Below are 23,844 nucleotides of genomic sequence, written 5' to 3' on the forward strand. Positions count from 1 at the left end.
ACTAACTTCCCCAAAAAGAGGCAGAAACTATCTGTGCTTTGACTTAACGAAGCTTTAAAACAGTAAAGAGCAGCAGGTTGGAGGAGGAAGCAGCTCTGGGCTCTGTCTGTGCAGAGGTAAAGACATGAGATCCTGTAAATCAGCAGAGACAGTTTTTGACTGGACCTGAAATCAGGTGGATTCCTAACGTTTGTCAGGGAGTTATGGCCTTAACAGCTCGTTTTACAAGAGTGAGAGTGCAAAGCTCAGAGGCTCATGTTTGTTACGACTGTCTCTTTGGTCACATTGGTGTGACAGATGATGATTGTATAAATGAGTCAGTATTTTTGCTGCTTTCTCTGTGAACTCTGTGCTCAGCGCTCTGACTTCCTCTTCAGCAGCTGCGGTCACTTCCTGCTGTCACGGCTCGAAGTCTGTTTATTTCATGAAAACTCTGACAGTAACAAACTGCAGCGTCTCCAGCCTGAGCCCCGCTGATGGTCAGAGCGGCGTTCACTCTTTGTCTGACCAAACGTGAACTCTTGGGTTGGTAGTACAGGTAAGGGTGACGGTGGATCCTGGAGTAAACGTCTCCTCTCTGGGCTGAGTCACGGTCACCTGACTGCTGCTTCCTGCAGACAGAAACAAATCAGGAGCTGGTCCTGGTTTCTGAAGGTACCAGCTGAGATCAGATCCCCCTGTAGAGAGTCCCAGTCCCCCTCAGACTGACAGACTGTGATTTCTCCCTCTGAGTCAGAAAGCTTCAGCAAAAGCCTCTGAGGAAAAAGAGGAAGAGGAGAAAAGTTTGATGAGGAAGAAAAGAAAACAGTGTGAGGAGGTAAAAACAGAGGAAAGTGAAGACAGGTCAGACTCGGATTCAGCCTCTCCCCCTGACGGAGGAAAGCCATCACACACACACACACACACACACACACACACACACACACACACACACACACACACACACACACACACACACACACACACACACACACACACACACACACACACACACACACACACACACACACACCTGTTGGAGAGGGAGAGGGAGGAAGAGAAGGAGTCCAACCAATCAGTCGTTGAGGAATCAACCAATCAGATTCATCCTCAGCTCTGATGAAGCTTCACTGGAAACTCTTCATGTTTAACTCAGTCTGCTTCACTCTGCTGCCATCATCACTGCTCTACAACGCCCCCTGCTGGCAGGATGCATCAACACTGGTCTTACTCTGAGCTGACAGGATGTCTGATTCATTATAAATGTTCAGGATGAGGGAGAGTAAAACATCTTCATACAATATATCACAAAAAAATCATTTTGTATACTTATATACTTCTTTGAGGTAGGTGATTCACTCATATTTTAGTTATTTTTATTTTTTAATTTAATAAATACTTCTACTACTACTACTAATAATAATAAAATAACAAAAAAAATCATAATAATATTAATTATAATAATAATTATTATGATAATAATAGCAGATGATAATAGCAGTAATATTAATAATTGTAATAATGATATTAAAAACAACAGTAATAATTATAGAGGTAAAAATAATAAAATAACAATATCAAAATAATAATAAAAAAATAGAAGTAATAATGATAGAAATAATAATTAAAATTATATTAATAATAGCAATAATAATAACGGTAATATTAATTAAAGTGATCATGATATCAAAAACAATTATAATAATAACAATAGAATAATATTTTCAAAAATAACACTTAAAAGAAAAGAAAATATCAATAATAAATAATAAATAAATCTGGGGGCCCTTTATTGAATATATTAAAAAGGGGAAGGAACAGTCTATAAACTGACAAAGTATGTTTATTTTTCTGTTGTACTGTGAGGTTTTGATTATGTGTATAAATGATGTAACAGTTATTGCTTCATGTATCTCAGACAAGGTCTTCCTTTTTGGAATCTATACTCGGACTTTGGACTTGGATCTTCAATTTAATCTTGGACTTAAGGACTGTACCTTCATCTCTTAGAAATATCAACTCTGGACTGGCATTGATTTTGTCCTTTTTTATTATTGTACTGTTTATGGTAGTGTGCATACTTGTTTGTTCCTTTTTGTTTGTGCTTTTTTGTTGTTGTTGTTTTTCTCTCCTTTCAGTCTCTTGTTTTTTTTGTATCGTTAAACAAAAAAAACTATGAATAAAATTTCTTGTTAATAAATAATAATATCAATAAATAATAATAATAATAATAAATATAACAATAATAACAATAATAATAATAATAATAATAATAATAATGATGATGATGATAATAATAATAATAATAATGATAATAATAATAACAATGATAATAATAATAACAATAATAATAATGATAATAATAATAATAAGAATAATCATCATCATCATCATCATAATAATAATAACAATAATAATAATGATAATAATAATAATAATAATAATAATAATAATAATAATAATAATAATAATAATAAGTCCAGTAGGAGCTGAACGGTGTGATATTTGGATGGTGTGTGTTTCCAAACACTGACAGACGTGGTGGATATTTTAAAACTTTAATATACAGTGCTTCATAAATCATTACTAAAAACACAGGTGGTAAAAATCAAATCAAAACAAATAAGTTACACTGTAGTAAAAAGCACTTGAGATTCCTTTCTGTTTTCATCGTTTAGTGTGAACCCCGTAGGAAAATAGCATAGAAAGTCTGCAAACAGCATTTCATTCATATAGATTTCTAATCTTTAGCTAAATAAACACTTTGTCCCCTTTAAATTCCCTTAACCACCTGGATGAAATGAGGAAAGTTTACAGCTGTGAGTTTGTGTCGTGGCCTCTTTCTTTAAAAACCGACCCCAGGAGGGAAATATAAATTAACATACCAAACGAGAACAGTCAGGTTTTTTCAGCCACTGGCGTACAGTTCAAGCTCTCACACATACAACAACACACACTCACACACACACTCACACACACAGTCGGTGCATAGACCCAGGTTTTAACTCCGTTTCTCACTATAACCCCCTGAACCCAAACTGCTCGTTGTGTTTGTCCTTCAGAGGAAAACGACCTTTGACCCGTTTGTTGGGATGGGAACAGAAGCTGGAGGGAAAACATGACGCATCACAACATGACGCATCACAACACGCCGCTTCCTAAGCTGCGTTCAGAGATGCCGCGTTCGGACGGAGAAAAGGACTCAACTTAAAGGTTACAGATGGTTTCTCAAGTCAGCAGAGACACTTGACATCAGATCCAGCCTCGTCTCTAATGAAGCCCTTTGTTCAGTCTCTGTCCTGTTGGTCTCACATCAGGTCAAGACCGTTTGTTATCAGCGCCATCAGAGATCAGGAGCTTCAAGATTAAAGTCTTTCCAAGAACGAGAGTCTGCTGCAAAATCGGACTTCTGAGATATTAAAACGCTGTTCATCAATATTTGATATCTGAGACCTGAAAGCTGCAGCTCAGGTTGGGTTTCCAGCTCAGTTTGCCTCCTCAGTCTGTGTTCGTGTGTTTGTTGCTGACAGTAAAACCATCAGTGGCGTGCTGACAGTCCCTGTAACCATCACGGCCTCTTTAAAGATCAGGACGGTCACATGACCTGTGTGTGAGGCTCTGATTTCTGGTTTGAAGGAGGAGAAACGTTTGTCTTGAGACTGGATCTCCTCAAGAAAAGTCTGGGTCTGTGACGTCTAACGGTTTCTGCTGCCTCGGAGCATGATGGGAGAAATAACCCAGCTCCAGTGTTGGCAGGATGTGTGTGAACGGTGTGTCCGGTGAGTTGTGCTGTTTGTTCTCCCTCCTCTGAGTGTGTGTGCGTGTGCGTGTGTGTGTGTGTGTGTGTGTGTGTGTGTGGACGCTCGGGTAACGGGGTCGACTTGTTCTATTGCACATACGTCTCTGCCTTTTCTTCACGTCTGTCTTCCTCTAACGTCTCACAGTCTCAACAGGCAGCAAGTAGCATCACTCAGTTAAATAAAAAAGACACGTAGAGAAAAGCGCTCGATGGATCGCAGCCAAAAACAGAAGATAGTAATAAGATAATAATAATAATAATATTAATAATCATCAACGAGAATATTCACAAAACAAGAACAAGAACCATATATAGCTACACAGGCAGAGAAGTAACGTTTACCTGCATATTTATATATATTCATAGATATACTTATATAAAAAACACAACAACAACAACAACAACAACAACAACAACAACAACAACAGTGTAAAATTGATTGTCATTTCAGATAAAAAGCATCAAAACATCCAAGGCATCAACAGTGAGGGAGCAAACTCAGAGCAGGAGGAGACCAGGGAGGTGCCGAGGAGGATCCACAGAGCGACGCACAGAGAGGAGGAGGAGGAGGAGGAGGAGGAGGAGGAGGAGGAGGAGGCAGCAGCTCACACTCAGTCCGTCCGTTTACCCGTCCATGGTCCGCCTCCTTCGCCACGCTCCCGTCCTCTGATCTCCAAACTCTCTGCTGGGGTGTGGCGTAAGCGTTGCGCGTGCTTGGCTCAACGAGAGAGGAATAAAAAAAAGAAGGAACGACAAGCGCCACGCCCGGGGAGGAGCGCAGGGCGAGACTTGAAGTGCTGAGGAAGGCCGCGGCCGGGTGAGGACAGCAGAACGGCGCCCAGAGAGGCGGCATGGCTTCGGTTTGACAGAGCCCTGTGACCAAGAGAGGTAACTCTGAAAAGCTTTTCAGGCAGAGTAAAGGGGCTGTTGGTGAGTTTGGTACACACACACACACACTCACACACACACTCACACTCACACACACACACACGGGAGTCCACGTGTCCCTGAATGTGCCGAGCAAACCAAGTCTTCTTGTTCCACAGATACTCAGAGTTCAGAGGGAGGGACTTCCTGTTTGCGCTGCGTGACGCAGTCCATGAACGCCGCCCCTCACTGCCAGTCCTCGTCGTCCTCATCCTCTCCGTCTGACGAGTCGTCGTTGGTGCTGTCCCCGCCCACCTGTCGCGTCCCGTTCTGCTGGCGTGCAGCGAGGATGGCGGCGGCCTCTGCGGCTGCTTTGGCCGCGGCTCTTTCCTCGGCCTCCTTCTGGCGCAGCGCGGCGGCCTTCTTCTCCTGCTCGGCGTGGCTCTTCATGTGGGCGCTGCGGCTCTTCACTTTGTAGAAAATCCTGAGGAAACAGAGGAGGAGGAGCTTAATGTGGACGCTGTGAAGTAACCACACGGGGCTCAGGCTTCAGGGAGACGAGTGCCGGGGGTCTCCCTGAAAACTGGATTATGTCCAAAATCACAGGTTTCCTTTAGTGTTTGGACATTTTCTTCCTCTGAGCAGTGGGGACGGTACATGTGTAAAATATTTATGTTATTGATGATAAACTGCATCAGAAAACAGAAATTATCTCATTGAAGAAAGTAAAATACTCCGAAGCACTTTGTTTTTACTTATATCCTGTAATATATTTTTGTTTTTGATTTGTTTTCATGAGTAACTTTAGCATTTAACCTTCAAATTTATCTACAAGTATTGTCTGTTTAAAATGAATCCTGCATTATTGTCATGTATTTATATATTGACGTGTGCTGCTAACGTCTTGGCCAGGTCACCCTCGGTCTCGATCTCAGTGGGTTTCTCCACCTGGTTAAATAAAGGTTATTGATAAATAAGAAATAGTGACCTGTATATTGGATTCATAAAATCATTATTTTTTCCTTTTGCTTTGAATCTTCTGACCATGTCCCAAAATATCTGAATGTTTCTTTCCAAATTAAGCAACTAATTCCAAGCTATATCATAACAAATGAACTTATTTTTAAGTTTTTATTCACTTGTTCATAAGAAACCCAGTGAGGGCCGGATGCTCCCAGGAAATAAAGGAGGTCAGCTGAACAGTATCCTCAGAAAAAAAATTATTATTTGATGCATAAATTTCCGTCCCAGGGTTTCTGATATTGTCTCGTATTTATGGGGTTATATTTGTGCCATCAGAAACTGAATTTGAATTAAAACATTGAATTTGAAAAGCATGATGTGTACTGAAAATTAATGTTTTGAAAATGAATTTATTTTTTTTATTGAATTATTTTTTTAAATTGAATTTGTATTTTGCCAATGAAAATTTAACTCTTTTTATACTTGAATTCAACTTTTTTTTAACTTAAAAATAAAAAACAGTTAAAAAAAGTTTTTTAAAAAAAGTTGAATTCAAGTATAAAAAGAGTTGAATTTTCATAGGCAAAATACAAATTAAATTTAAAAAAATAATTCAATTTGAAAAAATAAATTCATTTTCAAAACATTAAATTTCATTCAACATCATGCTTTTTCAAATTCAATATTTTAATTCAAATCCAGTTTCTGATGGCACAAATTTAACCCCATACATATTTTTCAGAGTTAACAGACTCATATGACCTGTACTGCAGCTGGCCACCAGGGGGCGCTTCATGTTTGTGAGGCTGCCATCCTGAGGCCCTTCAGTCAGATTAAACTCAACCCTCCATCAAAGAGGAGTTATTAACCCTCTGCAGCTGAACCAGAGAGGGCGCCAGGAGCCCCTCGGCGTGCAGCGAGTCCGTGGTTATTTCTGACTGAGGGCGGGCAACGGCACAGGACACCTCACCCAGAGCGTTTGTTTAGTTTCACACACAGAAACAAAGAGAGGAGCAGAGGTTGAGGAAAGCACACCTGCACGTGTCACCTCCAGCTCTGACTGGACGTCCTGCAGCATCACCTGATCTAAACCAGCCCGTGGGGAGCAGGAGGCTGCTCCACGCTGAGTGGGGCCCTCGCCATGTCCCCGTGCAGAGCTGCAGCGAGGAGAGGCGGGATGTGCAGCATCCACTCGGTGTGTGTTTCTGTTGCTAGGACACAGTTGGCAACAACAGGCCCGGTGTTGCTGGAAGGCAGGCTGTTACTTAATCACACCACCACTGAACGCTTCAGTTCTTCAAATGCCACGAAATACTCGCCTTTATTTACCAGAAGCTCACTCCAAGTGGGCAAGAGCAGGAGAAATATTTCCTGCAGAAACTCTCCTGAAAGCTGGCAGAGCTCGAGGCGGCTTATGTAAGTGAAGCGACCGCTGCTGTCAGCTCTCAGCACGTCAACAGAAGCTGGGCCAGCGTCTCCGCAACAGCTGCAGAGACCGACGAGAGGACAGGGGGACAGGGGGACGGGCGGGTCTCTGATCACTGACCTGCCACATTTCTTGCAGGGGAACTCCTCCTCCTGACCGGCGCCGCCTTTGGTGCCCGTGGAGGGGCTGGTCCTGTGCACGGTGCTGTCGTAGCGCGGTTTGGAGCCCGGAGGTGGAGGATGAGGAGGGTGGATGACCCGGGGCAGCGTCTGGTCCCTGGATGAGTCCTCCTGACCCTTCATGATCAGGACAGTCCCAGGCTGCAAGCACGACACAGAGGAGGAAGAGGAGCAGTGAGGAGGAGAGAGCTTCATCACAGTTAGAGAGCAGAACACACACACACACACACACATACACACACACACACACACACACACACAGCTCATCATGTGTGTTAAACCTCGTCATGTAAACTGAAAAACACAGAATTCTTGCTGAGTCATTGTTTGCAAACACACATAATGGGGTTACACAATCCAGGAACTCGACACCGTGTGAGACGACCAGCAGGGGGCAGCAGCTCCAGCACCCAGCACCAACAGGACGAGTCAGGCAGAGTTCAAAAGGACAAACATGTCTGAGTCTGGTGAATCCAGCAGAGACCTCAAAGCGGGTCAGAGCTCCAGTCCAGAGAGGAACCAGCTTTACTGAACGTGTTTCTCCTGCTCGGGACTCTGGACTCTGATCTCTAACCCTCAGTGTGAGCTCTCAGGTCTGTCTGTGCCTGAATCACACGTTTTATTTCTAGCTGCAGATTTTTCAACAAACAGAAACAGAAAGGAGGAAATAACTCTCAGGGCTGGATCAGGTTTTGTCTGATCTACAGTAACGCTCTAATATCAGTTTCATCCAGACGCACACAGAGAGCCGAGCGCCGTGCAGAGTCTGTGAGTCAAAGGAGGAAAAGATAAACGTGGAGGAGACGCTGGAAACACTGGACCAACAAAGCGGACCGTCAGGATCGGGGTCTGCTACCTTTACTTTCATAGGAGCCGGTTAGCCTTTAGCCAGTTAGCCTCAGATACCCTAGATTGAAGTCTTTCAGGAGCCACAAAACCTACTCACCACCCACCATTAAGATAAAAAAGTGAATTAAATTCTATACAGAGATAAAAAATTATGTGAAAAATTACCTACATGATTTTTTTAAATTTATAAAATTGTACATATAATGTCTGTTTATTTTAATTCCTTTGAAAATACTTAAAAAATTAAATTAGAAATATATTAAAAAAAAAAAAAGAAAATAAAAAAATAAAGTTTGAAAAAAAATTCTTGTTCTGTAAAATTTTAAAAAATTGCAATATTCTCAGATATTTTTGAAATTTAATTTATTTGCATAATTTCCAAAATTTTCGAGATTTCAAAAATTGCAAAAAACTAAATTTTTGAAAGTTCACATTCTTTTTCTAAATTAGAGAAACACTGATGAACCTCGACACCACCTCAGCATGAAAACACAGCCTGATATCAAGTTTTATCACTCCACCCAGCTCCACCTGTGGACACCAGCTCCACCTGTGGACACAGCTCCACCTGTGGACACCAGCTCCACCTGTGGACACAGCTCCACCTGTGGGCACAGCTCCACCTGTGGTCACCAGCTCCACCTGTGGGCACAGCTCCACCTGTGGACACCAGCTCCACCTGTGGGCACAGCTCCACCTGTGGTCACAGCTCCACCTGTGGTCACAGCTCCACCTGTGAGAACTGAGCCCTGGAGACAGGGTCAGGAGCCTGAGTACAGCTGCTGCTCCTTTGCATCCTCAGGAGTCAGTGGAGGAGGTTTTAGTGAGGACACCTCCAACAGGAGGAGACCCTGTGGCCTGAGACAGACTCATCTGAGGGATTTAACGTCCCACCTGGTCTGGGAGAGCCTCAGGACTCTGCAGGAGGAGCAGGAGGAGCTGGAGGAGATGATGGAGGGATGGGTTTCATGCTCTCAGGAGGAAATCTGACTCTTTCCTCTGAACACAAACATTACCAACCCACCAGACGCTCAGACCAGCTGGACTTATTTCCATAAACTCTCCAGAAAAACTCTTCAGGAGGTTTCAGCAACGAGAAGACAGAGGAGGATCACTGCAACACGTCTGACAGGAGGGAAAAGCTGAACCACAGAAACAGACACGCTCCATGAAGAGATCCTGTGACTTCATCAGGACTGGAAGGAGAAAAGTTTAAAGTCTGAAAAGTTGAAATCCTTCAGTTCAGGAACAGAAAAGTGTGTCAAACACAGAGAGGCCGAGTAACGAACACACTGTTCCCCCTGCTCCTCTCTCATTGGTTCCTCCTGTCACATGGCTCCTTTCCCACACACACACAGCTGCTTGGTGATTTCACACTCACGTTCTCCGTGGACGGCAGCGCGTGTGTCACCCTGGTGGGTCTGACATCCTGTTTCCTGTCAGCTGAGCCCTCCCACTTCCTGCTGTCCTCTTCCTGCTGCGGCTCCAATCTGTGAGAGCCCTGCTGGGCCGGAGAGAGGAGCAGAAACCAGGAGTAAGGAGGTGTAAGGAGGTGTCAGGAGACGCAAACGCAGAGAGCTGCAGCTGCTCAGACTGTGATGATCTCTTCATCTCCTTCAGTTCAGGTGTGAACGTGACCTCACCTTGTGGTCTGTCTCCTCCTCCGTGGTCCTGCTCTCCACAGGCTCAGCCTCGCCGTACATCAGCGTCCCGTTGCGTCCGATCTTCACGTGTTTCTTATACGTGTAGTAAAACTCCACACACTGAGCCACTGACTTGGTCATCACCTGAAAAACACACACAGGTTCCTTTAGAGGAAGTGTTTGCTGATGATGGGAAAAACACTCGACACAGGAACAGAGTCTCACAGGAAGTTACCATGACGACGCGCTAAAGTCTTTGAAGCCGCACGGTTAAAGATCTACTCCTCTCTGAGACCTCAGTCCAGGTTTTCAGGTCTCTGCTGACTCTCTCTGATGTCCACGACAAACAGGTTTAGGTCCACGCTTTAAGTCATGCTAACTTCTTCAGAAAAGATGGCACTGCCCAACTGACCAATCACAGGGCTCGTAGCATTGTTGAATTAAAAAGGCTTCACAGACCTACAGCAGAGGTTACAACCATCATTTCAATCATCTTAAAATGAGGGCATCACAAAAACTGCTCCCCCTGGTGGCTGGCTGCAGTAAAGGTCAAAAACTCTGTCCCCAGTCATTCCAGATGGGCTGTGGTCAAACTTTACAAATAAAAACACCTGATAAAAATGTTTCTCTCGCCTTCTTGTTGAGGGAAAATAAAGTTATTATTGGGCTGTGTTGTGTTCCAGTCCTCGTTTTTTTCTGAAGAGTTTTTTTATTTGTTATCAGAGGTTAAAAATGAGGCTTTATGTCACGTTCAACGATGATCAACAGCCGGCGCTTTGTGTACTTTTTTCAGAAATAGTAAAATAAACTGAGAGAGAGAGCCAAACAGAGATTAGACTCTTAAAAGAAAAATGTTTTTTGATTTAATTTGACTTTTCTTATTTCATCCTGTCAAAAAAATCAAACATTTAACACAAAAAATAGAAATTACAAATAAGAATGAAAAGGGAGCAGAAAGAAGAACGTCTTCCTCTTCCCTCACAAAATATCATTTACAAATCACTTGGTACACAATTAAAAAAGCTGCAGACAAACACGACTTATTACACCTCATTTTATCTCTTTACCTCCCAAAAACAAAAAACAAAAAAGCCACAAAAAAACAAAGATCCATCAAAGATCTCTCTGTAGACTTCCCTTATTTCCACAAAACAAAAATCAACTTTTATCTCAAAACTTATCCTCATATTTTCTTAGTGTAGTAGCTGTGATGATATTTTTAAAGACACACTTTGATTTTGCTTCTTTTGTGTCTCTTTCTAATAATTTTAAATTATAACAGCTTCTCTTTTTACTAAATGATCCTGGATGTCTTTATTTTTCTCACCCAGCTCCACTCATGGTCTCTGCTGAGCAGACTCTGGCGCCTGTGACGGTGAAATTACAGCTTCAAAACCGTACGAAGGAAAAGGTGGAGCCATGCTGTCCACTCTATACTCAGTCCATGGAGTCTGACGCAGGCTTTGCTGAGATATTGAGCTGTTTGTAACTGTACGAGCAGTGAAGGGAGACTCTGAAGCTGACAGTAAGACGTAAACTGAAATGAACGGCGCTCTCAGCAAAGCACGGTCTGATGATCCTGCAGCGTCACTTTCAGAGGAAACATGTCGTAAAGATGCTCTAACGCACGCCGTGAAACCAACACCTGGATTATCTTTCTAAGAGTAAACAGGTAGGAGACTCAGATAAACATGCAGTTTTCAGAGGTGTGTGTGTGTGTGTGTGTGTGTGTGTGTGTGTGTGTGTGTGTGTGAGCTGCAGGGATGAAGGATTCGTCTCACCTGTTTCTGCACCATGAAGAAGTCCTTCTTGTACGCAGTGATGCCTTTGTTAAACTGACGTCTCTCAGCGGCGCTCCAGCTGTCCGATCCTGAGGAGGAGGAGGAGGAGGAGGAGGAGGAGGAGGAGGAGGAGGAGGAGGAGGAGGAGGAGGAGGAGGAGCAGAGAGACACACAGCGTGTTCAGAGTCTGCTTCCCAACTCCTTCAACTCCTTCAACACTTCACACAGTTTATGGACTATTTCTGTGACACATGAAGCCCTACCCCCACCCTCCAAACACACACACACACACACACACACACACACACACACACACACACACACACACACACACACACACACACACACACACACACACACACACACACACACACACACACACACACACACTCACACACTCAAATCACTCCATAAACAATGGCTCTCCTGTCCTCTGCTGGGATTAAGCACATGCAGTAACACACCCTCCCCTCTCTGCCTTCATCACAGTGACCCTGACAATCCTCCACCCCCCCCCCCCCCCCCACACACACACACCACACACACACACACACACACACACACACACACACACACACACACACACACCCTCTGCCTGCAGCTGCCCTGAGCTCAGAGTTACAGTAACATCATTAAACCTGTGTCTCTGCTCTAAAATAATCATGAGCGTTTGTTTCGAGCACCCTGTGAACCAGACGGGTGGGGTTTAACTGATCAGGAGAAATAGTTTTTTCAGGATCCAGACTCTTTCAGCTGAAATGAATCCATGAACCATGAACCAACAGACTGATCAGCTGATGGCGGGAACACTGAAGGAAAACTGGACTGGTTTTAGTCCTGGTGACCAGGGATGCACGGAGCTCTGACCCGATTTCTCGGCGTCAGTATCGGTAACGGCCGATATTTACTCATTAGCTGCTGCCATCTTCAGAGCATCTTAAACGGTCTTTATGACCCAAATAATCTTGTTTTCTATGACTCTGCAAACACCAAAACTACTCCAAAACTTCTGCTTTTGATCTTAAAAACAGACAAAACAAACTTTTTTTTAGTTTAGTTTAGTTTTTGATCGTGTCCATCCTGGGCGCTCCATCCTGTGATCCCCTCCATGGTCGTCTTTTCTCACGATCCCGCTGCTCTTTCTCTCTGAACCACCTCGATACATCATCTATGTCGAGGTTTCTTTCTTTTGTTTTGTTTTTTACCAATATTTATATCAGTAAATATCGTTATTGGCCATAAAAGCAACATCAATATCAGTATCGGCTCAAATTTTCGTATCGGTGCGTCCCTGTTTCACGACGTTAAATCCTTGTGTGTGTGTGGGTTGGAGGAGCGCGCTCAGTGTGTAACGTCACGTTTACTGGAGCAAAAGTCAAACAAGACGCGGGCTGGAAACAACCATCACTGCTTCTTCCTGTTTGTTTACACCGAGCTCAGGTTTTACTCCCTGAGATTTTGAACATTGAGCGAGCAGACCCTGATCCTCTGCTGAGGAAGTGTCAGTGTGTGCTCTCTAAGTGTGTGAAGGTTTGGAGAATCCTGTAACATTCAGGATCAGTCTTGATGGTTTCAGTCGTGACAACATGACAACATGAATGAGTGAATCGTGCAGACTCACCTGAGTAGTGGTAGCCTGCCAGGTGATGGGACTTTGGGAAAACTGGATTCCTCAGCATCAGGAGCGAGAGCGCCGCCTGTGAAACAAACATTAAGCCTTGTTTTAATTTGATGATCCTGAAGCTGGAGTGGAGGTTAGAAAAAGAAGTTTAGGGTTTTCTGCTCCCTCGGTCTGAAGTTAACGCAAACTAAGATGAAACTGAAGGAAGGTCAGATCTGAAATCTTTGTTCATCTTTGTGAAGACTTTAGAGCTTGTCAGTCGTTTCATTCCCTGAGGTTTTGCTGCTGGATGTCTCCGTCAGGTCTCCCTTAAAACAGAATTTTGATCTTAACGAAGCCAATCTGTTGAAATGAAGCTTAAATAAAACGATATCTGTGACCGAAGCGAGCTAACTGTTCCTGTTGCTGTAAACCTCAGAGCTGAGCGGAGGCTGTGGAGCCTTCAGACAAACTGACGCTGCTCTCATTTCTTATTTCTGAGCTCCTGAGCGAGTCCTGGTTTTCAGAGTGAACTCTTTGAGGAGAAACCTCTGACTGTGCATGTATGTTCAAACACGGCAGTTTGATCCAGACCGCCGCCGCCACCGCTGCTGCTGCTGCTGCTGCTGCTGCTGCAGAGAGTGGGCGCCTCCACCCCCCGGCCCCTCCACTCTTTGTTTCCTTGACAACGTTGGACCAGCGCTGGTCGCTGGGGCCTAAAAGTCTCCACCGGTGTTTGAAACCCTCAGATTAAAAGTCAGCGTTTGTTAAAAGCGTCTGATAACTCACTCAGAGCGGTTTCAGGTCTTTCTCTCACTTCATGACACCCACTGAACAGTTTCCTGATGAAGTTAAAAAAAATGTTTTTTTTCAAAAATCCAAAATACTTTTAATTTCATATTGTTTATCCAGTATTGACATGATCAAAGATGTAATAAATCCAAAGAAATAATCCACCCGTCACCTTTTTCAGGGGAAATCACACATCCCCTGTTTTTCCCGTTGATAGAAATGTGATTTCTATTGACAAAAAAGCTAAATAAACATACAAAATAAAAATTATATATATATAATTTTCATATCTATGGATAACTCTAATGTTGCTGAGAATTTGAAGCAGTGATAGTTAAAAAACAATGTGGATTAATTCATTTTTTTTATAGCTCTGCATTGAGGGTGGCTATTTGTGTCCTATAGTAGTAAGGTAAAAATCTTTCCTTTTAAATCCTCCTTGTGCAAAAAGTAATGATGCATTTAAACTCATATTGTTATATATTATTGACACAGTCAAGGCTGTAATATCTTGATCATAAGTGTTCAGGTCTGCACATTTTTTTTTGAAGAAATCACATTTTTTCCATTTTTCTTGTTTTTAAAATCACGTTTTTTTATAACAAAAATGCCATAAAACAAAAAAATTATCAAAAAGTTATATAAAACTTTATATTTTTAGATGGGTCTGAAGTAGTTAAAAAGATTTAATGCTTTAAAAGTTCAAAAAAATATGGATCAATTACTTTTTTATAGCTTGATATTGAGACACGTAGAAAATGCAATCACTTCTGGGGGTTAAGTTTTAGGTAAAATCTGAATATTTTTCACTTCTCTGTTTGATATCCCAGAATCCTCCCTGAGTGGTTTGTCTCTTCCTGTCCGACAAATACAACGAGCGCAGCCTGAACTGATGACGAGGAAGAGGAAGAGGATGATGATACCAACAAAGAGCTCCAGTAACAGCAGGAGCAGATCTGATGATGAGCTCAGATGTCAGCAGAGGTCTGACCGTGATGCAGGAGGATGTATCATCACTGCAGAGGGGGCGGGGCTTAAATCTGACCATCTCTGAGAGCTCCTCTGAGGGATTCAGGCTCAGTGAGCGATGGATCCAGGATCCCAGAAACACAGAGAAGGGGCGGGGCTTCCGGCTGGAACCAACCAATCAGGTATCAGCACTTAAGGTTCAGGCTGTCACGCTGACGTTTGATTGGTTTAGCAAGCGTCAGATCAAACCGTCAGAGAGTGACGCCTGAACACGCGGAGCAGGCATCACTAATCGATCACTGATCACAGGAAGAGTAAACGTCTTAAAGAGAAACGAAGATAAAAACTTATCTACACTTTCAGTCACGGTTAGAATCTGAAACGGCTGAAATGTCAAACCCTGAGGTTTCATTTTGGTGAGAGTCTGACTTAAAGACACGTTTCTGTGAATTTTCCTCGAGGACTGAATTTTTTTAATCATGCTGATGCCACATGATCTCTGCTTTAATCCAGTGATTATTTTTCTGATTAATCTGTCAGTTAATCTGTAAATCTGGAGGAATTATCTCCTATTTTTAATTAAGAATCTACCGTGGAAAAAAAAGAGGATTATCTTTTTCTGATTTTACTTTTTGACAGTTTTGGTCTTGGTGTCAGGTGAGGATCCTTCCCTCCTTTAGGAAGGGAGGAACGATCAAAGCTGACGTTTTGTTTCACGTCGTGCTCTGTGATCCTCTCTTCAGACGAGCAGCTGATGGTTTGAGCTCTGCTCTTTGTGCAGCTCCTCTGCTCTGCAGCGCGGCGTCTCCCTGCCGCTGGCTGAACAACCCGACCTTTGTCCTACCTCAGTCGTCTCAGGCCACCACAGAGTCCCAGAGCAGGGCGCTCTGAGAGTCTTTAAATCAGCCACTTCCGCTCAGTGAACACAGAGAGCTTTAATAAGGGCGTCCAATCAGCACGCCCCGTCACCAGACAGAGGAGGGTCAGAGGAAGACCTCAGTCCACATGGAGCGCTGAGGGGACCCCAACAACAGGTCTACATGATGAGACACAAAATCCCCATTTGAATTAAATAAATAAATAAAAACAACATTTTTAAATAAAAACCATTTTGATAAGTAACAGAAAAATAATTAAATTGTCAAATATAGCACTATTATTATGAAATATATTTTATTATTCTTTAATATGGAATTATTATAATTAAATATTTTATAATTATCATTAAAAAAACATTTTTTAAATAATAACTTTATTTTTTTCCAAGCTTTTATAAAATAAAAAAAATGTTTTTTGCAAAGTCATTCTGATGAAAAACCACATTATGAAATAAAAATTAAAACATTTTACTAATTTTATAAAAGCTTGGAAAAAATTAGAAAGTAATTATTTTAAAAAGTATGAAATTGTTGAAATAATCTTTATTAATTATATAATTATAATAATTAAATATTAAAGAATAACAAAGCATATTTTTTTATAACACTGCTGTTTTTTTACAATTTATTGGTCATCTTCTACATTTTTCTGTTTATTTATTAAAATGTTTTATATTTCTAAATGTTGTTTTCATTCATTTATTTATTAAATTATGAATCCTTTGGGGCTCCATAGCACAGGTCACATATCACCGACCCGTACCGTCCCACTTTTTGGTTCCTGAAACACTGCAGTCCACTGATTGGTGGAAAAACTCGTCACTTCATGTGCGACAGTGGTAATAAGGAACGACACATAACCCTGCCATGTTAAAGGGAGTTTACACGACAACAGTTTTAGGATGAAACAAAGTACTGTTGGATTTCAGCCTCTCGTGTTTACGTCGACTTAGAACAGAAACTTTTGAAAACGGCCTCCAGAGTGGATTTTTTCTGAAACGCCACAGTAAGACGGTTTTCAGTGGAAACGCTGACGTCACCGATCCAACAGCCCTGTTGTTAGGAAAACGAGCATCTGTTGCTCCACTTCTGCTCTTAGCATTCACCAACACACCAGATGATCGGCTCAACTCTACTTCAGAGGAGATCTACCAAAAGATGCTTCTGGATAAGACAGTTATAGCGCCACCTACAGGCCTGGCATGCTTCCTACAGCGTTTTCAGTGAAAATGTTGATTTTTTTCACTGTGTTTTTTTTTATTTAGGTTGAAACATTGTCACGTGAACAGGACCTCAATCTCCAGTCAACTTTGTGAAGATAACTTTCTTATGTTAGGGAAATGATGTGAAACTGCTGTTGAAACCAAACTGTCGCGTTTTTCTTCTTCATTGGATTTATTAGCAGGGTACACTGTCATACACTACTATGCCATCACGCTATCGTGTAGCTGATGTGGCTATTAGCATCTGGCTAGCACGCTGCCTGCAGAGAAGGGCACAGTTGGCTGTGGAAAGACAAACAGGATCAGACTTCACTGATCCAAACTGGACCACTTGGTGGGAACTGGTCTTAACATCAGGACAGTGTCACAGAAATATGAACGTGGGAAATAAAAGCACAGACTGAGGATGAATCTGGCCCCCTCCTCTCTGAAGTGAGGAAGAAAAGCCTGAAGCCCGTTTGTTAAAGCTCCTAACACTGCTCTAACTGACAGGAAACGGTTTCTGTGAAGGAGAACGATCCACTTTAAAAAGATGATTTTAAAGCCTGGAGTCAGAGCAAACACAGGCTGAGAGAGTGTGAAGGGATCTTTGAGGCGCTGCAGGTCGGTGTGTGTGTGTGTGTGTGTGTGTGTGTGTGTGTGTGTGTGTGTGTGTTTGTGTGTGTGTGTGTGTGTGTGGGTTAGAGAGAAACCTGCACAGAGCTGAACACAGCCTGCGGCTCATTTACAGTGTTCCCTGTGTGTGTGTGTGTGTGTGTGTGTGTGTGTGTGTGTGTGTGTGTGTGTGTGTGTGTGTCTCACCATCACGTCCCCTCTGCTCTGGTACAGACAGTGGTGGGCTAACTCCTGGTTGGTTCCTCCTCCACACAGAGCGCTGGAGCAGGCCAGGTGCATCAGGTTCTTCACTGAGAGACGAAACACGAGGAGGAGACGTTCATCGCTCTGCACACATTCACACGTTCATTCTGACTGTTTGAGTGAGTGAATGGAGGGGGCGTGGCTTAGCCATGGGTCAATCGGAGCCAAAGATAAATTTCTGTTTTTACTGCATCTATCTGTCTATCTATCTATCTATCTATCTATCTATCTATCTATCTATCTATCTATCTATCTATCTATCTATCTGTCTATCTATCTATCTATCTATCTATCTATCTATCTATCTGTCTATCTATCTATCTATCTATCTATCTATCTATCTATCTATCTATCTATCTATCTATCTAGCTAGCTAGCTATAGTGATTGAGCAATTGAAAGGAGCACATGTAGAGAAGAGAAACTGAAACTGAAACTGAAACTTAAGCATCAATCTCATCAACACTGATCCCAATGTTGGCATCCATGTATAAATATTTTAGACTGATCAGCACACCACTACTCATGACAATATCTACAAATATATTTCTATGAACGGATTGAAGAGCCACATATCGAAAGGTGAAGAGCCACATGCAGCTGGCGAGCTGCAGGTTGGCCACCCCTGCCAAACATCATTTCTGTCTCTTAATTTCTTTAATCAGAGATTTTTCTGGACTTGTCGGGTTAATGTGGCTCAGATTAAGTCAAATAATTATTTCTTTTTCTAACACTGGAAAAACTGAAATCTTATTGAGTGTTTTTGTCTTGTTCTCAGTAAAAATGTCTTTTTAGACTTAAACTAAATTCACCTGACAGAAAAATGTCTCGGAACAAGAGAAAAGTTTCTTGTTTTAAGACATTATTCTACTTTTAAGCAAATTTTCTAGTAATTTTCTCTCGTCCCTTTGGCAGATTTTTTTTACTTGTTTCAAGCAATTCAGACCTCATTTTGTCTTTAAACAACATAAAACAATAATTTTTTGACTGGTCAGGTGAATTTAGTTTGTTTTAAGTCGAAAAAAAAAATTTTCTACTGGAGATGAGACAAAAACACTTCATAAGATTTCAATTTTTTTCCAGTGAAGAATAAACAAAGACTTGGTTAAATTTCAGTTTTTGCAGCGTTATCCCCAAAGGAAGTGAGATCAACAGTCCATAAAGGTAAACAGAGGAGGAAACCTTCCTTTTTAACATTGACTGGTTGCTTTAGTATTTTTCTTAAAAGAAATGTACTGTACTCCTTTTATATAAGATGAGGAGACAGTAAATAAATAAAAAAATCTTCATTTAGATTTAAAAGATCAGATCTACATTAACCTGACAGATTTCTTCACTGTGTCTGCCAACGTTCATGTTCTCAGGTTCAGCTCACGCTCTTATTTTGAAAATCCATTTACCTTTCTCCTGGAAATCCGGTTTTTCCTCCAGTTCAGTCAGAGGAGCCCAGACCAGCTCCGCTCGGTGAGGATCCAGCTCCACAGCAGACCGCTGCCTCAGCTCCGGGACCTCGGCCTGGTATCGTGACCCGATGTTTATCCGTCTGAGGAGGAGTCAGAGCTTTCAATCAGGACGTTTCACTCACATGTCAAATATTCCCTGATGTTTTGTTTCAGTCCTCTCAGCTCGTGTTTCAGTCGCTCTGATCTCTCTGTGGTCCTGGTTTAACGCTCGGGGAAACATGTTGAGGTTTGTTTTATTTCCCTGCTCTCAGCACAAACTTTAAAATCACCGCGCTCTGCTTTAACGAGGAGTAACTGGATCCTCGGCAGGTGAGGAGAAAAGGTTACGCTCAGGTACAAAGGAAGTGTCTCTGAACAATAAATGCAGGTATCAGTGTGGGCTGAAATGCCAGCTGAAAGCAGATCCCTGAGAGCCCCCCCTCCTCCCCGGCCTCCCCTGAGGGCCTGCAGTGTTTCCACAGGAGTGTGTGTGTGTGTGTGTGTGTGTGTGTGTGTGTGTGTGTGTCTGTGTGTGTGTGTGTGTGTGTGTGTGTGTGTGTAAGCTGCAGGGATGAAGGTGGGCTGTTAAAGTCCATCATGGATTGGGATCCAGTGTTTGTTGAGCACCAGGCACAGGGAGCAGGATTTGTGTGGGGCCTTGTGGGCCTGACCCCTGACTAACTGTTCAACAGCTCGCTCAGTGCTGCCCCCGGAGGCCACAGCTCTCTGAGGACGTGGGAACAACACGCAGGAATTTTTAACTGAGCGTTCAACGGAAAACTTTCTCCAGCATCTCTGTCCCTGATTCTCCTGAAAACGATCCTCTTATCGTCATGAGAGCTGTGGACTCAGGATCCTGGTTTTCAGAGTCCTTCTTTGGTCTTATTCAGCTCCAACTGACACATGAGCCCGACTTTATGATCAACACCCATTTTTATACTATTTACCAACATTTCCGATGTTATAAACCATAGAAGCGTGTCTCTAATTCTTCTCTGCAGGATCTTCCTAAAAATGAAACATAAACTTCATCAGGAATGATCTGCTCAATTGTCTCCTCTGGGCCTCCGTACATGTGTGTGTCAGTGTCTGTGTCAGCCTCAGCCCCCTCCTCTGCCTCGATGTTCATGTTTTGGTTGTATCATGATGTTTCTGGGTGGAGGGTAAACGTGATTACATCAGCCAATCACAACACTCCCAGTGTGCAAGCGACTTTGTGTGTTGATTAGCGAGTGGAAGAAGCTAATCTAAGCAGCTAGCATAGCAAACGTAGCACGGAGGAAGAAAAACAACCAAAGTGAAACGAAACTCCAAACAGATTAAACGTTTTCCTAAATGAGAGCAAAGCTTTCAGGAACTTGGAGAGCAGCACGGGACAAAGAGCAACGCGAGTTAGCTTTATGCTAACCCGGTATGAGTCAATTACCTGTGATTAGCTTGTGCTAACATGCTAAGTCAGGTGCACAACTCTCGACTCTCTCCCAAGCCTCTAGTGGGTGTGTTCACGTCGTCACTATCTAAAGCTGTGGGTGTGTGCTGCCGCTGGCACTGAGCCAAGGGGGAGGAGCCAAGTCTGAATGTTGTGTTTACAAACAGGTAACGAAAACTCCTGCAGACCCAAACTTTAAGATTCTAAGTTTGTTTTTAAATATTTTATTTTTAAAAATTAGCATTTTCTTCTCCTTTCAAAAAATTGAAACATTTGTTTCTAGATTTCTAGTTAAGTTAACTTCCTGTTTAGAACAATCATCTTATTAGTTTTAAGATATTTTCTTTTCATATTTAATGTTTTAATCCTGTATTCAGGCTCTTTTTGCTGCAGACACAGCTGAGGGTTTTGTGAATGTTGGAGTCTGGACACGTTCATGTATCATTTTCTGAATTATAACCTAAACATCCATGTTAGACCCAAACCTGCTGCTTCATATCATCCCTCAGGTTTCACGTCTTAAAGCATAAAACTGATCTTCGGACACCTGGCAGGATGCTTCTTCTTCTTCTTTGGTTTTCGTTGACAGCTTTCAGAGCAGCTCCAGCCTCCATCTGCTGCTTCATCACGCTGCAGTCAGGTTCACGTCAAAAACAACCTGATTCCTCCTTCAAACATGAGACGGGAGTGTTGCTGCTAATCGCTCAGGGCTCTTTGATTCAGAGGAAACCTGGAGGAGATCAGCGTCCTGACACACGACAAACCCAGTGAGGCTCAGCGGTGCCAGACTACAGCCTGAGTCCACCAACAAACCGACCGACCAGCAGGCCGTTCCTCTGCCCAAACAAAGGAGGTCTGTTTGGCTGCAGCGTGCAGATCCACCAGTTTCTCTTCTTCTGTTGTGTTTCTGACCGAGTCTCTGCTCAGTGAGTCCTGGCTGTGATAGGAAACAACACGATGAGTCCACAGAGACGGCTGCAGGATTCAGAGCTCGCAGAGTCAACGCTACAAAATCAGTTTGTCTCTAAATGCCATTAACCCCTAAACCTCCACAGCTGAGCTTATCTTAAATGTTTCATACTAATGACTGTGCTCCAGCTGCACCACTGTGGTCAGAGAGACGTTAGCATCAGAGCCTCTGTCCTGTGAAATACTGAGTTTACATTTTGATTTGTATCCGTCTCATGTGAGGAAATGTGCAGGAAGCATGCAGACGCTGTGTGTGTTTGTCAGAGAGGACAGAGTCTGCTGCACGAGCTGCTGCACGAGCTGCTGCACGAGCTGCTGCTGGATGCTAAATGCTGGGAGGTTTTATTAGGACGCTGATCTGAAGCTGTTATGACAGGATGCACTTAAACCGAGGGAGACGCTGGACTGCACCGTCACATCAGAGGACGCACGCCGGCGCTGACGCTCGCCGTGGATGACAGGGCGAAGGATTCCTGTGGCGACGCTCTGAGCGATGGTTTAGACTTTAAGAAGCTGTGTTTTGGTTTGAATGATGGAGATGATGCAGAGCTGCAGCTTTGATATGAGAGAGTTTTATTATCCTGAGCCGACTCAGGACGACCTTCTCTTCCACAGCGACCAATGAGGATGGAGTGTGTGAGTGTGTGTGTGTGTGTGTGTGGGGGACACTCACGGCTCGATGCTGACCGGCGTGGCCTCGCTCATAGCAGACAGGACCGGCGGCGTGATGTCACAGCTGTCTGAGGAGGAGCAGGAACAGACGCTCTCAGTGACATGGCGCTAATTTAATCTGAAGATGAATAATCTGCTAATCTGAGCGTGGAGGAGATTCAGGAACATTCAGGAACTTTCTTTCTTCACTTACTGGAGCGTAACAGGCTGCGCGTCGCAGACTTGGGCGTGGCAGGAGGCGGCAGGCCCGTCCCGCCGGCTGCAGCGGCGGCTGCTGAGGACAGGAAGGTGGAGAAGTAGAGTCCGGAGCCCTCGCGGACCGGGCTGAGGATGGGCGGCGGCGTGTAGGGGGGGATGGTGAGGGGGTTGTCTGCCAGGCGAACGGGGGAGCGAAGATGGCTCTGATAGGGCGTGATGCTGGAGTAGACCGGCGGGGCGATGAACAGGCCCGGTTTGGGCGGCGGGATGAAGAGCGGCTCGGGCCGGGGCCGCCGTTTGGACTTTTTGCCGTCATCGTCCCTCTCTGCGTCAGCGCCGTTCTGACAGAGAGAGAGGAAAAGTTTTAAAAGTTTTAAAAGTTACAGGAAGTTGTGTTTGCTCTGAAACAGTCAAACCAACATTTTCGTCCCTCAGAGGGAGACGCCCCCCCGTCCCCGCCCCCGACCCTGTGGTCACGGTACGTGTTGTACAGTACGGCTCTGCTAAACCCTGATAATCTGCTGATCTGGGGCAGACCAGCTCAAATCCCCCCAAACGCAGCAGAGAGAGGAGGAGCAGAGAAAGGAGGAGCAGTGAGGAGGCTGATGGGGGCAGGGGAGACCCGGGGCAGAGCGGGGGAAGGGAAAGTGCCTCGAGCGTGAGGATTTAAAGCTGCTGCTGGAGGAAACGCCGTCACATGCCCTCAGATCAAACCTGCGGACAGGAGCTGATCTAAAACTGTCTGAGTGAAGAGGAAACCTGGACTCACCTGGTCTGAGCTTTCCGTTAAGGAGTTCCTGAGCGAGCGGCGCCGCGTGACGATGACTGAGGGCTTGTGGTCGCTGCGGCCCAGCTCCTGCGGGTTGGTGGGCCTGGGGGGCCACAGGGACGCCGGGGTTTCCTCGTCTCCATCAGGAGAAGACGGATCCTGCCGCCGCACAGGGACGGAGACAGGGATGACGAGCGGGAGGAGGCTTTCGTCTCGTGGTCGCTTGGCGTTCAGAGTCTCGGACTCAGACGGACTCCACGGCCGGTGAGGCTCCTGAAAGAGACGCAGGAAGAGATCAGACCTGATCCAAATCCACAGTTTCAGAGTCTTAGAAGTCAAGTCAAGCCGCACCGCCCGTCCAATCACAGGGCTTCAACCTGCGGCGTTTCAGAGCACGGTCACATTTTGATGGCGTACGTCAGGCTGAGCAGCAGGTTTCTGCCCTGGGACAGAGTCAGCAGATCTACACTGTATGAAGCACACTCTGTTTAACAAACCCAAACATTCACGCTGCTGAACGCTCCTTTAGTGGAGTCTGATTCATCCTGTCAGTGTCCACA

The 23,844-nt window shown here is 43.9% G+C and overlaps 1 protein-coding gene across 4 annotated transcripts in view; it reads right to left on the minus strand.

Moving 5' to 3' along the window:
- Positions 1-2,521: 2,521 nt before the first annotated feature.
- Positions 2,522-23,844, minus strand: part of mideasb (mitotic deacetylase associated SANT domain protein b) — a 33,300-nt gene continuing 11,977 nt past the window's right edge. For all 4 annotated transcript variants that reach the window (XM_074691897.1, XM_074691898.1, XM_074691896.1 and 1 more), the window contains exons 3-13: positions 23,285-23,557; positions 22,511-22,856; positions 22,319-22,385; positions 19,206-19,348; positions 17,750-17,853; positions 13,108-13,183; positions 11,487-11,575; positions 9,706-9,849; positions 9,444-9,563; positions 7,155-7,354; positions 2,522-5,129 (exon numbers count right to left, since the gene is read on the minus strand). In XM_074691897.1, the coding sequence (XP_074547998.1) occupies positions 4,892-5,129; positions 7,155-7,354; positions 9,444-9,563; positions 9,706-9,849; positions 11,487-11,575; positions 13,108-13,183; positions 17,750-17,853; positions 19,206-19,348; positions 22,319-22,385; positions 22,511-22,856; positions 23,285-23,557 (1,800 nt within the window). In that variant the 3' untranslated portion in view covers positions 2,522-4,891. The remainder of the gene's footprint in view (positions 5,130-7,154; positions 7,355-9,443; positions 9,564-9,705; positions 9,850-11,486; positions 11,576-13,107; positions 13,184-17,749; positions 17,854-19,205; positions 19,349-22,318; positions 22,386-22,510; positions 22,857-23,284; positions 23,558-23,844) is intronic.

Source organism: Halichoeres trimaculatus, unplaced genomic scaffold (genome assembly GCF_033239565.1).
Source record: "Halichoeres trimaculatus isolate MK-OKI-2021-1 unplaced genomic scaffold, fHalTri1.1 fHalTri1_scaffold_17, whole genome shotgun sequence".
NCBI lineage: Eukaryota > Metazoa > Chordata > Actinopteri > Labriformes > Labridae > Halichoeres > Halichoeres trimaculatus.